The following is a 20,194-nucleotide window of genomic DNA, read 5'->3' as shown; positions in this document are numbered from 1 at the left end:
GTATGAGGTCTAGTGTGAAATGAGCACAACAGGAATTTATCTGTTTCAAATTATGAAAAATAAAATAAACCCAATATGGTTATCCAGCTTCCTACTACCTATATTTATCATGTGCTGAGACAAACTGAACCGACTAACAAAATGAAAAGCAGTTTCATATTCATGTGGCAACACTCTGGACAAAGTCTTCTAACAGGCCTTGATACAAACTGGAAGGCAAACACAAGACGCCTGTATGTGCAGTGTGTGTGTGTGTGTGTGTGTGTGTGTGTGTGTGTGTGTGTGTGTGTGTGTGTGTGTGTGTGTGTGTGTGTGTGTGTTACCTCTGCAAAGTGAGACTGAGATGGCCTGAGCAGGCCTTAATCTTGTTTTGGGCCTCCAGGTGATTCATGCTGTCGGTGGAAATGCCATTAATGGACAGAATGATGTCTCCAACACTCATCCTGGCTTTGGCTGCTTTCCCTCCATCCGTGAGCTACAATTTTACACACACACACACACACACACACACACACACACACACACACACACACACACACACACACACACACACACACAAAACAAAAAAATTAAAAAATAAACCTCATCAGGGACATATTTTAGAGCATTCAAAAAGAATTTGGTTACACCCACATTGTCTCTTCTGCTTTACTAAAGAGTACGCTGTGTTGATGTTTAAAATCTTTTATGTCTGTATTTAAGTACGATGAAGGCAGTGATGCACTGATTGCACAATATTGAGTTCTTTTTTCCCATTTCCTGGCTTATGTCATTTTGGTTAGATAAGAAAGCATCTTATTCATCATGACAACATTCTCATGGGTCTTCTTCCCAGCAGATCATTCTACCTATACTCAATCAGAAAAGCTGTTTACACAATGATGGCTTAAGTATGAACTCAGACTCTCGTTACACAATTTTAGATGCTATATATTTAAATAGCACCACTGCTGTAGTGTCCTGTTCTCTATCCACATTTTTGACAAAGGCCAGAGCCGTTGCGTTTTTAATGTCTCTAAAGTGAAATTAAAAGGTTTAAACAACTACAGGGTTTCCTTTCCTGTGAGCTTTGTTATTGTTTGACTGATGGTTGTGTAGATCTGCTCCACAGCTTTTCCTTTACAGTCTCAATGTATTCCGCTCCAACTTAATCAGCTTCCCAATCAGTGTCAAGCAACCCTAAAAAGAAGCCTAACAGCTTCACATGTATAGAGTCTTGGTATACAAAGAAAGGGTTGAGGATTAAAGCAGAAAATGTTAAAGATCTCAAACTGTTGGAAGGGTTGGGGTATCTTTATCTGATCTCCTGTCCCTCTCCGCCGTGCTGAGACCTGCACTTAAAAGTTACACAACCAAACCATGAGGTTGCGGTGACTTTCTAACAGCTGTGATGACTGACCAGGTTGTGCACGCCTCATCGATCACTCCGCACATTCAGAACACACCTGTTCAGCCATGATGGGTGCAATCATGAGTCCAAAGAAACACCGCGGTGTACTTGTGATGACTTTGTTATGATCATATGTTCATGTCTTCTCTCAGCGGCGTGTACAAAACACACGCAAAGCACAAACAAGTATGGAAAGTTGCGATGTAGCTGAGGTCCATGAATGTGTTAAGAGACTGAAGGTATAACAGAATGTTTAGTATGATGGGCGTAAAGCGATTTTTATCTGTCAGCTCTTATCAGTTGAAAATGTTTAAATGTGTCACTAAACATACAACACATTTCTATGAGAGTAGTTTTTTTAATCTCAGTCTTATTCAGTCATTCAGACTTAAAGAGCAGTGGTTTACATGAATCAGGCCTGATTTAGACAGATCAATACAAAACAAGATGTTCTCCTCTCCCTGTAGCTAAGGAATGCGTTCAGGTTCGGTAACTCCAACTCAACCCTCCCGCTATGAAAAGAACCCAATGAAACATAAAGAATGTGTCGATTGTGTTGACCCTCAAACAAAACAAAAAAAAACGAGCAGGAGGGAGGGAGGAAGTGACAGTGGCGGTGACCGACAGTTTCACTTGTGCTGCGCTTTCCTCGTCTAATTATCAAGTAGATCAGCGACAGGAAGTGTGGAGCACATAGCTGAGCCTGATGTATGCATACCAATGCCATGGAAACCTATGGAGCAGCCACATGCTCAGAGTTACTCATAAAAGGGTAGGGAACTAGTTACACACACATGAACACAACTTGGACTGACTCACTTGTTGCTCAGTGTCTGGCACTGACTCAGAAACACCTGCTGGCATTAACCAAGTCTATCCTGACTGATTCTCCTTTAGTAAAAGAGCTCATTGCTCTTCAATAGAGAGGTCAACAAAGACAGCATAAGCACTCTTCAGACATCACCGGCATCTATGACAAGTTTTGCAGAGTTTTTTTTTTTGGAGAAAAAAAGAGTGCTTAAGAAAATTTAGATATCTCCCTGCTGGGATGTGGATTCCTCCTTCCATTTCCCTGTGTGTCTGTCGCTGCATTCCTTTGTGAGTGTGCGTTTTTGTTTTTTTTTTAAGAGGAAGAGAGGGAGCGAGGTCTGAAGTTTTCTCCTTGTAAGGATGTGAGAAAAGACAATAGTATACAGCTCTATATATGGTAATTCCTCAAACTACTTTGAGGCAGGAGAAGACAAGAGTCTAACATCCTGAGGAAACACAACATTTTTTATAATGCTGTTCAGTCTAACGCAGTCTTTCTCACATGGAAACAAAATGAATGCATGCTTATAGTAACAATCCTTGGCATCCGCAGCTATAAATATAAATCAAGAGAGGTCTGAAGCACTCTTGACAGAGAGCAGATAAGTAATGAACTGGAACTATGGCTGTGCTGTTTCAAATCTGTCCAGAGAAAGCAAATTATTTTCACCAAGTACCATCAATCATACCACACACCCTGTGTTTGTGCACTTTATCAACATGGCAAAACTATGTCTGTCATAAACCTTGGCTACATCAAATTAAAAAAAAGTCATCTAAGGTCAAGTCCGAGAGTTGTGGGGTTTTTTTTAAACCGAAAGCTCTACTAGCGTTCTACTTTCTACTAAAGCTCTACTTTCAAATTGCATTATGCTTCTGATTAGCATAGCAAAAGCCTCAAAAACAAACAGTCACTTGCTTCCATGTGCCTTAAGCTTTCTTATGAAGCCATAATCAAACCCCAAAAAAGGTTCAGTCTAGATATTTATTCAGTAATCAAGTTATTCCATACTAAATGAATATGTGCTGTAAATAAATAATAAAATAATGAAAGATGAGAAAATTATATTCAAGAACACAAGACTACCATGGGCCTCAACTCAGGAAGAATAATAACAGAATGATTTTTTTAAAGAGTGCATACACAAAAAAAAAAAAAGCAAAATAAGGAAACTATTTTTGAAGGTTCACACCTTAAAGAGCCAAAACTCCATCGATTTAAATCAAAATATTTCAGAAATGTCCTTGTTGTTTGTCTTTGTTCAAATTTTTCATAATGTCTAGCTTGAGGAAACTTGACCCTGGATCACCTGTCAACACAAAGTCTGCCATTTGTACCTGATAAAATAATAAAAAAGCTGAAAAACTTTTATTAAATAAAAAAGTGAAATAAAGCAGAACCAAGAAAAACAATTTTAAAAAAAACATAAAATAAGAATGATAAAACTATCAATTCAACATCCCCTGGAATTTTAACAGATTTATTCTGCAGTGACATAATGATTTACAGTGTTTCCATAAATATTTGACACTGATAGTACCTCAACTCACAGAGGTATTAATTATCTTCCATGCTGTAACTTCCTGTCTTCAGTGATATTATGGGTTAAGGAGGGGGGGGGGGGTGACCATGAGAGGTCATGTTTCCAGACATGCCTTGTGGTGAGAACTGTTGTGTTTGTGTAAGGCAGACTGTGAAATGAATTTAATGGATGGAAGATGAAGAAATCTAAGAAAACAACATGGAGATAAGAAGTTGCCTTAGACTAATGCCTCTAATGTCTTAGTGATGATGTGAGTTTCATCAAACCCATTTTTCCCCAGAGAACTCTTGTGTCCACAACCAGAGCGATGAATTTAAACTCTCTGCTCTTATATGTGAACCTCATCTTCACACAGAACCATATTCCCTTTTCAGCAGGCAGGACTGTGGTTTCAGCAGGCATTCAAGCTGTGAGTCTGTTCAAACAGAAACTGTTTACCCTGCAGAATCTCTGAAACTGTCAGGAGAACATATGACGGGCCAGAGAAGTGAATCCTGCTGGGCCAGCTCTCATAGAATCCATGACGTACGTTGCTTTTTTTTTAACATTTGCAACACCTTGAACAAACTATTCAAAATTCAAAAAAGAGGAGAAATGAGAAGTGCAGCAGTTGGGAGGGGGGACCACATAGCCAATAGCTTGTTTTCTTCCAAGCCAAACATCCCAATTACGGGCACTTGAACAGAGGTAGACCCGCAGTTGTCATGGTCTGACCCACTCTCTGACTACATCAAACACACTTCTGGAAAGCGCAGGATTCCGAGCAGACCTGCATACGAGCGCCTAGTTAAATCACCATGACGACGCAAACAAAACAACACAAAGCAGTACTATCCAGACTCTGAATACTGAATGCTATTTAGCCAGGTCAGATACAAAACCGAACCGAGGCTGATTAGCACTGCTGAGGCAGATGATATGAAAAGGCTTTTATCCATGGTGGGATGAGAGCCAAGAGCGAGGGCTGCTTTCCACTTCAATCCTCAATTCATTTAAACTCTCCACCAGGGTTTAAATGCAGCCAAAATACATGATTGTTACGTTTTCCCTACTGTTTGGACAGTAATATGTGTTGGCTGCATGATCTATTAATGACCAGATTGACACAAAAACACCACAAGTACCACAAGTTAACCCGCAATTAGCATAATAAACAGTCTCCGCTCTCCTAAGCCTTCAACACATGGATGTTTTTCACTTGACATAACATCCCCAACACTTTAAATTTTACATTACATTATTGTAAATCACTTTAAAAAGTTGTTATATCGGTGAATATCAGTAGTAATTCTGTCTTTTAAACTTGAAACTGAAGATGGTGATAAACTTGTGTTTCATAAAGCAGAGACCAACTGTTACTCAAATCACAATCAAGTGACATCTTGGTTATTTTTTAAAGCCCTGCATTATAGGATTAGAGCAATTGAAAGCAGATGCAATACTAAACAACTGCAGACGCACTCCAGGGAGATCGTATTGGGGAAAGAAAAAAAAAAGCAGATTGGAGATAATAGATTAATTACTAAGAATGTAGGAAAAGTCAGTTTAGGGCCCTGCATAGAATCATAGCTTATGAGGTATATGAGGTATACCATTAATATACACAAAGATGTAAAATGTGGGATAAAGAAAATTGTATCTGCAAAAATGCTGCAGAGATTTAAACAAGAGATAGAGAAACAAACACACTTTGTCAGCTTGGCAGGACAAACTGTATAGCATTACACAGCTGTGTGTGTGTGTGTGTGTGTGTTTGTGTGTGTGTGTGTGTGTGCGTGCGTGCGTGCGTGCGTGCGTGCGTGCGTGCAGGGTTTCACTTGATTTTTTTCAAGACTAAACTGAACCAAGTTACGGTCTAAAATAACCCACATTATTCTGTGTTGAATATTGTGTTCTGTGTTGAACATTGACAAATAAACAAGTGGCAGATTTCACACTGAAAGATTTTACAAAGCTACTCTAGCAACATTTGTTACATTTATCCTTTTTGCGATTTAAAGCTTTACTTTGACATTAGATTTCCACATGTTATGTTTGTGGGGAAGTTTTTTAAAAATTCGTGCATAGCTGCAGGTCACTGGAAGTACTGTAATCCTTTCTGACGCTCTACTAATCTAACTTTACTGTGTAAAAATAAAGTGTGCAGAGAGGAAATACAACCCAGCTTTGGCCAGTCTTTAAAGTATAACAGCATGGTGAGAAACAAGAAGACTGAGCGATGAGTAAAGCATATCTTTACAGTCAGATCAGACTGTGTGTCGTAACTGATGTTGGAATATGACTTCACTTCACAATACCTGCAAAATGAGCAGCAGCTGACTCACTGGTTTCTCAGTTGAAATCCTCAAAGTAAAGATCATTTTCTTTTGAATAAACCATTTCTTAAGTATCAAGAGTCCATTATTCACATAATAAATATATACTAGCTAATAAAATGCACCAGTTATCTAATTTGGGGCTCTTTTAGGGCTTCTGAAATTCAAAGCTTACTGCAAACAAAGATCTAAATTTAGCTTGCATAATGTTTACTCAAGTAATCATGTGACACAAAAAGCAATAATCACCAAAGATAAGCGTACTCAGTGGGAAAGAAAGGAAAATGTTGCTGTGCTCAGCTTTTCTAACCCATCCAGTGACTGTTGGTCAACAACAGTCACCAGACGGGTGGCAGGTACACCATTTTAGAGAAATGTTAGTCCAAAGAATTTACTGTGAAATTATGTAATTCAATCCTGAGTAAAGCCTTTAAAGTGGACACTTTCCTCCGTTTCCATAGCTTCATTGATGCAAGCACAATAGAATTACAATTGAAAGAAAAGAAAGAGAAAGAGCCTGATGAAACAGGAAAAAGAACACCAGAACGCTAAAGGCACAAAAGAGGCCCCTTCCTTTAGGAGACGTTCATCGTGGGGCTGGGAAAGCTCACTTTTAACAATCCAGCTGCATTGACACAAATTTACTCTCCAAAACAAAATGTACATTTTGAACAAATAAATATATATTCTAATGTTTTGATTCTCTCCCAATTCTTTAATCCTGCGCACTATACAACAAAATGCAATGTAAGTAAACCAGTTTGGACACAATAATTTGCATACCCAACTCAATTTCAAACAATATACATAACTTGTGTTCTCCACCTCATACGCTGACACTCTTTTATTTCAAAGACAAAGCATCAACCCCCCAACCCCCCACCCGCCACAAAAAAGGGAAGAGGATTACATGCCGCAAATGTCTTGTGAGCATCCACCCCTGTGCTGCATGTAATCTTTGGATTGGTTATATAGTAAGTCTGAGTAAAGTAATTACATCATTATTCCATGGTAAGTACATCCATTTAAGCTAAATAAATCTAAGATGATAGCCACAGATGCATATCTGTTAGTGCAAAATTAGACTATGTAGCATTGTGAGTCTCTAATGAACCTTAAAATAGGCCTATGGTCTGTGCAATTTTCATTCATCAAATGAAGCTGAAATCCTGGTTAAACTGTTGGCAGCTGGACGTATTTACTGCACAGACTTCCCCCTTCACTTTTCGGAAAATGTATGCACAGAAAAAGATTCATAGTTGCACCACATAACAAAACATGTCCAGTGTTCTTAATACTGACTTATATGACATCATGGTTTTTGGAATCTAAACAGACAAAGAGGGCACTCATTTCTGGCACCTGGGCAATGACAAGAAATCTGATCCATTCATGGAACCATTCGCTGGTCATGTGCTGGGATGAAAATATGTCACAGGAATGACACCAAACAATAACGTGATGGAATGAGAGGCTGTGGGAGTCACGTTGCTCACCACTGCAGCGGTGTGGCGTGATCCCGAACACTGATGACTCAAAATAGGACTGGCGGACACAAGAGATATTTATCCCTTTCATGGTCCATCGACATAATCAAAATGACACATGACCTCCACGTCCGGTTTTAAAACAGAGTCAAAGTAAGTCTGCCTGTTTTGACACTATTCCAAACTCGCTTGTATCAATTTACTCGAAATTCTCTACTATGGCAGCTTCTTTCAATTATCATACTGTAGTCAGGGGTCAGGTGCACATCTGCTTGTAATATGTCCTGACAGGTTTATAAAGTGTGCTTATTGGACTATTTAAAGTGAAAAATCCTCCTTGGCTCTCATGAGGATCAATACATATTCATTCCTAAAGAGATATTAAGGATAAAAAATGGGGTCAGTGTACTTTTGTATTTCCAAGCGCTTGAGAACTCAGAGTGAAAAAACTTTTGAGCTCTTTAAAAATGGGATTTTGGACAGTCTAGGGGGTGTTTTTTTTCACCAACCAAAGCCAAATTTGAAAGGGCAAGAGAGTAAAATGGGATATTTAGACTGTTTTTTTTCCCTCTCCTTCACTGGAAAGGTGTTTTCTCTTCCATACATTCTTGCATATGAAAGCTATCTAATATCTAATCAGGAGAAAAGAGTGTAAATGTCAAACTCCACTCTACTGTTTTTCCAGACATAGCTACTGACAGATACATGACACTGTGACAACACAACATCATGCACTCCATTATTATTATCATCAGAGTGGCTGAGCCATAAAAATACTCTGAACAGCTATGCTGGCCTTCTCATTATTCAGAGTAACAATGACAGACTTGAGAAAAGACAGTTCTCCTACTCATACACAACTTCTAAAAATCTGTAATTTACCCAGCCAACAACATGTAAACATCGGTGACTGACCTCGGTCATGACTCTGGGATCCAAATTACATAACAAAAAATCAGCAGATATTGAATAACTCTGCTCCCCGCTTGGTTAACAGATACAGCTGTCTCCAAAGAGTGGAAGAGCACAAGCTTCCCATTATAAATCCTTTTTGGTAAGAAGCTAAGCTATACAAACTGCTTTTTTAAACAGTAACAATAAAAACGATCCATAAATCATGAATGTAAACAGTGAGACTATACATATTTCTGTTAAAGATAGCCTGAGGCTGCACCCAGGTCAAACACAGGCCTGTTTTTCAAAGCCTCAAGAAGCAGTTTTGAACCCATCTAAAGGATCGGCAGAAGCATATCAGGTCTAAAACCAGGTAGAAAGACCAGAATGCTTCACACTAAGCTTCATGGGATTGAACCCCATGACAGCAGCTGTTAACAGCTATTGCCTTAAGTCTGCAAGTATGTCCTGAAAGGCTGTCAGAGAATCTGAAGAGAGCTTGTTTAAAATTGGTGGTTATTGCGGTTATGGTTCAGTTATGTAACATTATTTTGACAATACCCTTGACCGGAGTCAGCGTGACATGGGCCGTGAACTGTTGAAGAGGGAGTCTAAATCCAGCAAAGAGTGTCTCAGTGGAGAAGAATGACACACATTCAGTCATCAGTGACAAAGCAAATAGCAGGGTTAGCACGAGTGGCATGCTGCGGAAGCGCCATCCGGGGACTATGTGTGTGTATGTGTGTGTGTTTTCCACTCACACGAGAGATAGTGAGGGGTAGGCAGAAGTCCTTCCCTCCCTGTAGTCTGAAGCCCCAGGGTGCAGGACCAGCCAATGAGACGCTGTAGCTAATGCTCATGATTTACCTGGAGACAGAAGAACAGATATTACCCATGGACCTCATGCTGAGGACATAATCCAATAGGAGACAGATCAAATACCACAAACACAAGAGAGGCTTAAGGGAGAAAAGTGCAAAATAACAGGAAAAGGAGGACATAAACAAGCGGAGGTTTGCTTACGACTGGGGGGGACGGCCAACAGCTAGCATTTATAAAAGATTACCATTTTCAAGTTAGAGCAGTGGAAACTGCTAATTATGCTGACTCAAAAAGTATTTCCTCTGATGAGTCCTCACCAAAAAAAAAAAAAGTATGCCATTCGTGTGAGTTAAGAAACAAATCCGTTCTGAAACATTGTAAAAGAACAGTTTTAACTATTTGAATCCAAGCACAACTGTCTATTAAAAGTTTCCTTGCGGTGTGCCTTGTCCTTTAATAGCTTTAAAGCAGGTCTGAGGGCTAATAAAGAGTTGGCAATAATTTTATCATAATATGTTCTAGCAAACAGACACACTGGATTTGCAAACAAAAGAAATTGAGGATAACCTATAATTAAATGTGCAATTCAGGATTTGTGATGCAACAGGAAGTCGCAACACAATGATTTGTTTTTGAATTCTTCTACTTCTCTTCTTGGGAAAAACCTATTGGGAAAAAACATATATTACATCATACAGATGCACATCCTCCAACAAATTGGAAACGGGGCTGGCAATGAGCCACAGTAAACTCAGACAATCCTTTGTTTACCGGGAACAAATCTCAGATCAGTGACTCTGGAGCTGCACTTTGGACCCGTCTCTCCAGTGTCCCTTTGACAAACTCACTGCTTGTGATAAATATGTTCTGACAGGATAACCAGATTGAAGCACAATAAACTGTTGTTTAAAAAAAGCACAATATAAACTGAATACCAGCCTACTAACCGATAGACAAGGAGTTTTATGCAATGGAGATCAAGTGTTTCATTGGAGCTTTCCTTTTCTCCGACTTTCAAACCATGACTAAATTCTGTTACATCATCAATGGATATGCAAAATACATCCTGAATTTACATGGATCCATTCAAATTAAGTGGACAGTTCCAAAAGTCAGACGGAGCAAAGAGGATAATATGACACACCTAACTGAGTTTTACAGGTTTAATCCTCGCCTGTCATGCATTCCTTGAAAAAAACTAAAGCTGCATGGTATTTATTTGTAGGGAGATTACATGCAGTCACACGCTAAAACTGATTGCATTTATAGCATATAATAAGTTACACTGAGCAAGCCGGCAGATCAATTTGCAGAATGTGCTTCTTTTTCTGGTCATCTGTGTTTGTGCTTGAGGGTCTCTGAAAAAGGTCAGAGAAGAATCAGCTTTGCCCAACCCGACAGGAAGGCCGAATGCTGGCATGAATGCATGACATCAAAGGCTAATCTAAAAACCCACATATATGCGGTTCTTCTCATCAGTTATCTGAAGACAACAATGTAGAACCAAAGAAAGCAGAGACAGAACGGTTCCTAGAGGTCCAGCAATTATCTGTTAAAAGATTTGGAAGAGATAGGAAAAGAAACAGGTGTCCAGGGGGAAGTGTTTAAGGTTTTACATACAGAACAGATGAGAGGTTTTTGAATATCTGCTCTAGTTATCAGGCTTTGAAGAAGAAGTCACTTTTGCAATAAGACCGAACATTGTGAATTTGTCAAGTTAAAAAAAAACCACAGATTTCCTGTGATAATTTGATGAATAAGAATGGATTGTCATCCCAGAAGTATGTCATTATCAGGTTGTAAGTCATGCTGCCCTCAGGGGCATCAATGACCTGCTCAGGTGTATAGGCATATATCAAATCAGGGGGCTGGCCAAAATGTGGTCTCACCTACAATACAAGCCTGGAGGGGAGGACGATTTTTGAAGATGGACATAGAGAAATCACAAAAGATGGCAAAGGAGTTGCGCAAAAGACATAAAAGTCCTGTGTGAAAGTGATAACAAAGACCTGGAAAGGATGAAGCACGTAGCTCTTCTATTTATACACACTTTTACGCTCAAACTAGCATGGCCGAACGCATACTGAAAACACACACACATCCAGAATATTCAAGTCTATAATAAGACAGCAGCCAACTGAAGACAGCTGTCTCCGTCTTCAAGGTGACTTAACATTGAGGTGAGCCGAGGAGTTATTTTTCAGAGAAAATTACAAGGCCTATCCCAGCAAATGGCACCAGCACTGAAACATAAACCATGAAATTTTTTTTGGAGCACACTCGCCTAAACAACTACTTTGAAAACGATAAGGAACACACTTTAATGCTTAAAAGGGGTTTGCAGTTACAGCGTTTACACCAACAATGCCGTATGTGCAAGGTCATGAATGCAGCAAAAAAAAATTAGGAAATGGCATCTTTATTTGCTGTAGTGACAAACAAAAATCTCAGAGACAAAGATTACGGCTTGAGGATCAACTTTTGTGGAATACCCAGTATTTTACAGCTAGGTTACATTTCCCAATGTTAAAACAAACTGAGACATCCCAGTAAAAGGTACTTTAAATGCCAAAGCTGAAACTCAAGCTCAAGTCCCAGCAGACCCGCACATCAGTAACATTTCTTTTCCTAATATGGAGTGAACAAACACAGGGCACATCTCAAGCCACTGCTTGTTTTGTGATCTCTAATGATATCATGCATAGACATGAGCAGACACACCTTTTAGTTTTCCCCAGACAGAGGAAAATTGTTCTGGCTCTCAACAAGCATTTCAACAGCAACACCCATCAACCTTGTTTTAGTTCATTGTAGCATGATTCCAATTATTTCCAACATTATCTTCGACGTTCTTATCGTGATATCTTTGTTGTTACAATTATTTCAGCACTTTCACACCAAACACAATACTTTCAGCACATTACTGTGATTTATTTTAGCGGGATTTTACTTGTTCAAACCAACAAATATAATTAAATGCTAATAAACATGAAGTAAATGGGTGGAACTTACTAACATGCGGGGTTGTGTGGGGATATTTCTTTTTGTTTTTCAGAAAACTTCCTGATCCTGACTGCATAAGAAAAAGAGTCCTATTATAGAAGTACAGCTTATTTCTTTATTAAAAATCAAGAACAAATCAGTGGAGTTAAATATAAGTGCCATTCTCAGTCCAAACCTCTGAGTCAGATCATGTTTCTGTCACTTCTTCTTTACTTCTTGAGACAGAAATGTCTCTGGGTTTTGGTGAACACTGTCTTATCTGCCAACTGGATTTCAGACGTCATCCTTATTTCACCAGGGTTCAGCGGAGGTTTGTGGTGACATCATTACACAAGCTGGTGACACATAGTGACGCAAGTCAACGCAATTCTACACTGAGCTTTCATTAAATTATTTCTTCCTTTCAAACATACCGCAGTGATTCTAAAGCATCTAATGTAATGACACGTCGATCACTTCTTTAGAGTTTTATCTTGACGGTGATAAAGTGAAAACTGACATTGTCTTTCTTACCGAAACTGAACTATAAATTAGGTTTCCGCTGTGGGTGTGACAGAATATGTCTGACATGTTACTGATGGATTTCTGCCTGAGCATCCATATATACAGTATAAAAAAAACACAATGTGAAACAAACAGGGAACTTTCGTTCAAAGTTTGATGCGTTTATATTAACAGACGCATAAGACTGTAAAACAACACCTGTAACGCGATCGGCGCGTCTCGGTAGTTGAACGATCCCGCGCCGGGGCTCACCTTGAGGAGACCGGTGCGGTGCTCAAAAGAAGCGTGGCTTTAGTCCGTGGTTTCTCACTGTCGAACTGGAATGAGTCAACCTGAAACTTCCGCATTTAAAGTAAGCCAGCCCCATCTGGCTGCCGGTAGGAGGGTTCAGAGCGAGCGGGTTGGGAACTGGAGCCGGCTCGTCATCAGCAGGTACGGGCTTGTTGTTGCACCGGCGGGCGGAGCAGGTGAGCGCCGGTGTCGGTGAGACCCACCGGTAAGGAACCGGACGCCCCCGGAGCGGAAAATACACGCTGAATCACTGAGGTCTGGGCACAACCCGTTGCTCAAGATCCGAATCACTAAGTTCCTTACCCGAATGCTGGTAAGCATTCCAGGGTACCACGAATGACTACGTAATAGGTGTGACGTCAAACAATAGCCGGTTTGCCCCGCCCTTCGAGGTCGTCTTGTTACGGCGATGCTGAATGTTCAATATCTAATATCAATAACTTTTTATTTTGAATAATTACAGCAATAATAATGCAATCTTTTCAAAATTGTTGAAGAAAGAATCTTTTATCAATTCCAGTATCTTAGCTTTTTTAATGTTTTTTTTTCTACACAATTTCTACACAATTTTTGCATCGTACCACCTTTATTAACTTTCTATAGTCTTTTAATTCTTGGTATGTGTCACTTGTGACATCTTTATATACTGTACCTCAATCTCTGTGTGTAATCTCTTAAATAAATCCATTTATCAAATTATGGCCTTGAACACATCATATTTGTACCACCTTTCCACTTCAACACAGCAGGTCTAAAATGCTGTCTGTGATCATTAAATTTAAAATAAACTGTATAATATGTGCTCAGAATAAAATGAAATCTTAATCAAATTGCAGAAGTTATAAATATTCATTTGATATATTTGGGACCAGAAACTTTTCTCATAAAGTGCATATAGCCCAATGGAATGTGTGAAGCAGATAAAAGCTGCTGATAGTCTGACAGGCATACTTTGAAACACATGACAGGTCTTTCCTTGTTGCATCAGTGGACAATGTTTTCATTCTTTACATAAAGACCTCTTCTGTATGCATACAGGATAGACAAGTTGCATTGAAGTAATTTCTTGTAGAAGCATACGGGTGATATTAAACCCAAACAATCATCTCCTATATATCGATCATCTTCTTTTGATTATTTTCACATTTGCATGTGCTTGATTATTCACGTTCAGCTATTTGCAAAGTTGGCAGGTGTATTATTATTATTATTATTATTGTTGTTGTTGTTGTTGTTGTTGTTGTTGTAATTATTATGTACTTCACTGTGGCCATGCTGTTTTTTCGTTAGATTTTAGTGGCATGGTATTATTATGCCCTCTAGTGGTTAGCATGGAAAGTACATACTTCACAGTGGTGTACTAAATGCTTCACTGCTGATTTAAAGCCACTGCACAGTTCATAGCTGAGGGGCAGTGGGAGTGTGTTAATCCTGCATATTTCGCGAGTTTGCAGGTTCTTTGCAGTATTTCTTCCAAATTGCTTTCATATAGCCTAAGGCTGAAGTTTTTACAGAGGAAACGGGCACTAAGGAAGTCGATGACATTGGAGTGTAAAAAGTTGTAAGAATTATTTTTTGTAATCTTCTGAAATATTAATAAATAAAATGAATAGTTGTAGTTTTAGCTTGTTTGCCAGGCAGTTCAGGAGACTGGCAAAAATAGTGATGCAAAGATGAAATAGCATGCTTATTTAGGAGACAAAAGCCAATTAATGTAAGTCAGTTACAAAAATCATCCTTAAAATTTATGAATATGAAATGTTTTGTTCACAAATTTGGCTGGTTAAACAAGATGTATCTTGCATAATGTATTTTCAGAAAACAGTGACAGGAAGCTTTTAGTTTCCAAATCATACAGGTGCATACTGGGCTTCATGCTACATGCTTATGCTTCTACGTACATTAAACTACTGTATTTGTAAGTGTGTCAATAAATTTATCAGCATAATACTTAATACTTAACATCGAGTTTGTTAACACACCTCAAGCATATGTATACACCATATGTGCCTCTATGTGTTTAAAATATTTTTTTTTATTTTATGTGTAGGTCTGCAAATTTAAACACTTTTTACTTAGATTATACTGTACTTTTCTCGTTCAGAACTGTGTGTTCCCATACATGCATAATCAAAGAAAGCTATTATTTCCCATGCGCTACTAAGGCTTGATTGTCTAATCAAAATTAGAATGAATGGTATTCATTTTAGCTGTGTTTACACGGCAGACATGGTCTTTCCTGCTCAGCTTTCAGACTGTATGCAGGAAGGAAGTTTAGTTTTGCCCTGCAGGGCTGCACAGTTTTTTGCACTTTTCCAGCAGTTGGGATAACAAAGGCTCAAAGAAATTTTTAAAGTGTCTTTCAACACTATGGAGTATACGGATTCCTGTTTATTTACTGTTTTTTCGAAGATTAGAGATATGTTCTGTTGTAACTCACTATGTAGTAATGATGAATTATTTTTCCAGGTATCCATTTCAAAGAGAAAAGTGAATGTAACACACTTACTTTCGAGCCTTGTAATACTCATAGCCTGGTTTTAATACTATCATTAATTGTTTTTATTTTGCTACATTGGTCTACGTGGGCTTTCATTTAACTACATGTCTGCCATGTCATCTGGGTATAAATTGATGAATAGCCCAGAAGACAAATCCCTCTTAGCAAGGCTACTGAGCCACTGAAGTGTACCAGTCCTATACAAAACATTACAGTACATACCTTCAAAGTATTGTTACATAACTCGATATGCATACTGGTCAGGAAATCCTGCCATTACAGCTCAATGGTTATTTTAAAGGGGGCATTACGGGCGTTTGAGTTTGAAAGGAGAACACTACATAAATGACTTCAACTTTCAAGGCAGATACACCATGTGACTGCCTGAGCTTACAAGCAAAAATGAAAAAGGATGCATAATAGAGTGCAGCAAATCCCACTGCATGAATTGTACGTATGATTGATCCTTATTATTAATGGGATTTGGTCGACCTGCTGGCTTAGATGGGCGAAGCGAATGTATTGTGTGTCCTGCTTTTAAATCCGGCTCAGAAAATCTGTTCAAGGTCATCCATCCCTTTTCCAGTATAATATACATTTTACTTTAAGTCTGTCATATATGTTTAATGCTGGTTCCATAAAGCTTATATAAATACTAGATTCTATGAACTTCGAATTCTTGTAATAATTGTAATAATTTGTTGCGACCAATTCGACCTGCATATTTTTGGAGGTGGAAGACGCTCGATGCTTTCAATCTGAATCAGATCATGTCCTGTTTTTTTCTGAAAATTGCACTAAACCTGAGTTTTGATTAGAAATTTGCAAAATAAATGCTGATTTCCTAGTGTTTCATCTAAATTTATCACATGATGTTAAGAAACAACGTAGGCAAACAGGAAACATAAAGATTACTTACATTTTAATACAATCAGAGTACATTGTCACACAAATGCATACAATACACATTTCAACAACTTTTTCAATGGTGTGTTTTTCACATCATCGCATTTTACACTAGCTGACTCAACATATAGCTGTGAATAATGCAAATGTTTGCATTTTTTTCAACATGCTTTGTCATTTTTTCAAATGCTCAGTCCTTCAACTCAAACTAGGGCTACCAGAAGAACTCCAAAGCAATTGTAAGCCTTTTGTTTCTCAGTTCCAATTCCTTTCAAGTGACCTCCATTTTGGTACATTGTCAAATAATTGGAGAAACTGTATTACTGAAGGGTTACCAAGGTCCTAAAACAGAAGATTAGCTTTGCCAAAAGATAGTACTTTTTCAGCACTCTGTGGATTACTCTGTCTGAAAATACACAGACCCTTTCCAAAACATTAGAATACAATGGAAAAGTTTATTTATTTCCATAATTCCATTCCACCAGTGGTGGCACGGTCAGGCCCAGCAAGGCCAGCTCTCCTGGTCTAACATAACCAGAGATTTTGATAATATTTATGATGAAAGTTAATTATATTTGAATGAATTTTCCTTAAATAAATATATTCAAATATATGTATAAATATACAATTATAAATTTGGATATAATATGACATAGGCCAACACTGGGTCAGTGTTCTATTTTTAGGTTAGAGGGGTTTTATCCAATCAGAATTCAGCTAGCTTGTGTTGCCAGGTTGAATGAAATCTGCCCAGGACCTTCAGAATCTAGAATGCAGGTCTCCCTGCACTGTGAGTGAACGGGAACATATAATTAATAGACAGATTCGATAGCCAATCAGATCACGTGTTTGTGATGCTAAGGCCTGCTAGCTGGCCTCAGGATTTGCTGCTGGTCAGGGCAGCAAGAGGGTCGGTGTCCGCTGGGTCCAGTTTTTGTTGGTTCGTTCTGTCACGATGGGCAGAATATAGACCCAAATGCAGAACACTATGCAGAGGTTTTATCTACGATTTAATCCAAAACTCAAACATTCTCCAGACAGGCAAGAATCAGAACATCATGACAAACCAAACTTGAAAAGCGAATTAACACCGAGTTCTCTTCCAACCTGGCTTAAAAAGCCTCATCATCACCAGTAGCTGAGTTTCACGTCATTGGTGTGTGGATGAGTACACTAGCCTGGCCCGTCGCCCTGCCACACACCAGCACTGCCACGCCGAACCGTGACAGTTAACCTGATCTAGCTAACCAGAACTAGCTAACCTGTTCTAACGGAGTGTTCTAGAGGAAAGAAAGGAGAATGGATTTCGTGTTTAAATAAGCCGTTTGAAGAGTTGTTTTGATAAGTACAAGCATTTCATTTCTCTAAGTTTTCATATTTAATGTTCTTGTAATTTAATTTCATTTATATCAAATAAATTATGATGAAATCAAATGACAAATACACTAAAAATGAAAAAAAAAAGTCTTGCATTTCTGCGATGTATGTAAATAATGTGGTGCACTTGCGCAGCTGTGTGATTGTAGTGGAGATACACAAAGAGACTTGTGTTCCTGCTGGAAAATAGCCTGTTTTATACCTGATTGAGGTGATGCAACATCTAGTAGTGTATTAGCGTATGTCTGTATTTCGTTTCTCTAGCTGTGGTGTCATAAATGATGGTCATTTCAGTCGGTTTTGTTCTGTGACATAGATGTGTGACGTGTATAAAAGGTGTGGTCGTGGGGTTCTTCTGTGCAAGTGACAATAAAAGGAGTGGGGCTGACGCAGGTTTTTGTCCTACTTGAGAGAAGTTATAAACATCTCAGTCCTGAACGCTACATTGGTTGTAGCGGTTGGAGCTGCTCACAGTATTATGGGATGTATTTATGCAAGTTTGACTAAGGATAGCATCAGTGCATTCCACAGTTAACCTTTCATAGCCTATAGATTCAGAGCCCACAAAAGTGCATAGCTAAGGAGGCTGGCTGTTCACAAGAGTGTCGAAGCATATAAATGAAAAGTCTAGTGGAATGTGGCAAGAGAAGATGCACCAGCAAAAGTGTTGACTGTGGGCTTCAACGGATTACCAAACAGAGGAGATTCAATATCTGAAGAGATCCAGAAAGAGTGGCATGAGGGGAGAGTCACAGCTTCAAAAGTCACCACATTCAGATACATCTGGGAGAAGGGCCACAACTGGTAGATTCCTCAGGTCAAGCCACTTCTGAGCCTGAGTCAACATAGGAAGCATCTTAACTGGGCCAAGGACAAGAAGGACTGGAGTGTTGACCAGTGGTTCAATGCGATCCTCTTTCCAGTGAAAGTCAAATATGCCTTTCATTCAGGAATCAAGGTCCAAGAGTTTGGAGGAAGATGGTTAAGGAACAGAGCTCAAGCTGCTTGAGGTCAAGTGTGAATTATCCACAGTCAGTCAAGATTTGGGGTGAAATCGATTCAAGTGTTGGTAAACTCAGCTTTCTTAAATCCAAGGTCACTGCAATAGTATACCAGAATGTCCCTAGAGAAATGCCTTACTGCTGCTGAGGATTTGTATGGAGATGCAGATTTTTGTATCATCAGGAGCACCAAAACCTGGTTTGATGCCCACGTCACAGTGCTTGACTGGCCAGCCAGTTTGGCAGACATGTAACCCATTGAGGATATATGAGGTTTGATTAACGGGAAAATGAGGGGCACCAGATCCAAAAACAAAAAAGAGCTGACATCAAGCATCAAGGAAATCTGGGCTTCCATGACTCCTAGGAAATGCCACACGCTGATTGCTGTAATGCCACAGTGCATAAATGCAGTGATTAAGGCAAAGAGATTACCAACCAAGTAGTTAAGATTGACACACCAATTTGAAGGTACCATATTTTGATTGATTTGATGTGATTGTAATTTATTTATTTTTTTCCTGCAAAAACTGAGAGTTAGGTGGTGATTTCTACGCAATATTCTAATGTTTTGAATTCTTGTCATCATGGGTTTTATGATTTGGAAGTCCAAATTATGTAAAATATTTGAAATCATGTAACTTGTGGGCCCTGTATCTACAATCTATTAAAGTTCGACTTTTTGAACGGAATTATGGAAATAAATAAATGTTTCCATGGTATTCTAATTTTTTACAAAAGGGTCCATAAATGTTCAAACAATCACATGATTTCTCGCATGATTCATGTCACACCATTATAAAAAAGTAGTCACAGCCGCAAAGAATAAAAATTTAAATTCTTCGCTTGTTCTCAAGCTTTATGCACACAAAATTTTAGTTTAGTTACAGCATGACCTATTTTTTCCTGTTTTGGTTTTTAAACTTAGATTGGTCAGGTGTTAATGTGCATTGGGATATTAAGTCCAAGTCTCACAGCACTATGAAGCATTTTAAATTTGGGGTCCTAGAGAGCAACAAAATAAACTACTTCCAAGTGCTTTTAATGTAAACAGATTAACCAGTTGAATAGCTTTTTGAAAAATTGCTTTGGTTCACAAAAGTTGTAGTGCAAGACAACTCTTAAATACAAGTTTAATAAGTTAACAATTTCTTGTAATTTAGAAAACACAATGCTAAATTCTTTAACTAGATCTGTGAAACGTGTAAAAAAAAGTTCACGAAAGCTGAATATATATTTTTAAAAATATGTACAGTCGTGCAAAAGGTTCCGATGAATGACAAGATTTCTGAACTAAAAAATTTTAATTTAGACACTTACTTTTCTCTAATCTTACAAATAGTCTTACAA

General features: G+C 38.6%; 1 protein-coding gene across 7 annotated transcripts in view; it reads right to left on the bottom strand.

Moving 5' to 3' along the window:
* pdlim5b (PDZ and LIM domain 5b) overlaps positions 1-13,346 on the bottom strand; it is a 30,361-nt gene extending 17,015 nt beyond the window's left edge. For 3 of the 7 annotated variants that reach the window (XM_068334912.1, XM_068334916.1, XM_068334918.1), the window contains exons 1-3: positions 13,022-13,345; positions 9,202-9,307; positions 324-475 (exon numbers count right to left, since the gene is read on the bottom strand). In XM_068334912.1, coding sequence (XP_068191013.1) covers positions 324-475; positions 9,202-9,300 — 251 coding nt within the window. In that variant the 5' untranslated portion in view covers positions 9,301-9,307; positions 13,022-13,345. Of the gene's footprint in view, positions 1-323; positions 476-9,201; positions 9,308-12,440; positions 12,601-12,967 lie in introns of all 7 variants that reach the window. The other 4 variants (XM_068334914.1, XM_068334913.1, XM_068334917.1 and 1 more) reach the window with 4 other exon arrangements.
* Positions 13,347-20,194: the final 6,848 nt, after the last annotated feature.

This window comes from Antennarius striatus, chromosome 15, assembly GCF_040054535.1.
Source record: "Antennarius striatus isolate MH-2024 chromosome 15, ASM4005453v1, whole genome shotgun sequence".
Taxonomy (NCBI): domain Eukaryota; kingdom Metazoa; phylum Chordata; class Actinopteri; order Lophiiformes; family Antennariidae; genus Antennarius; species Antennarius striatus.
The sequence above is the reverse complement of the archived record's forward strand: the minus strand, read 5'-3'. Positions and strand labels throughout refer to the sequence as shown.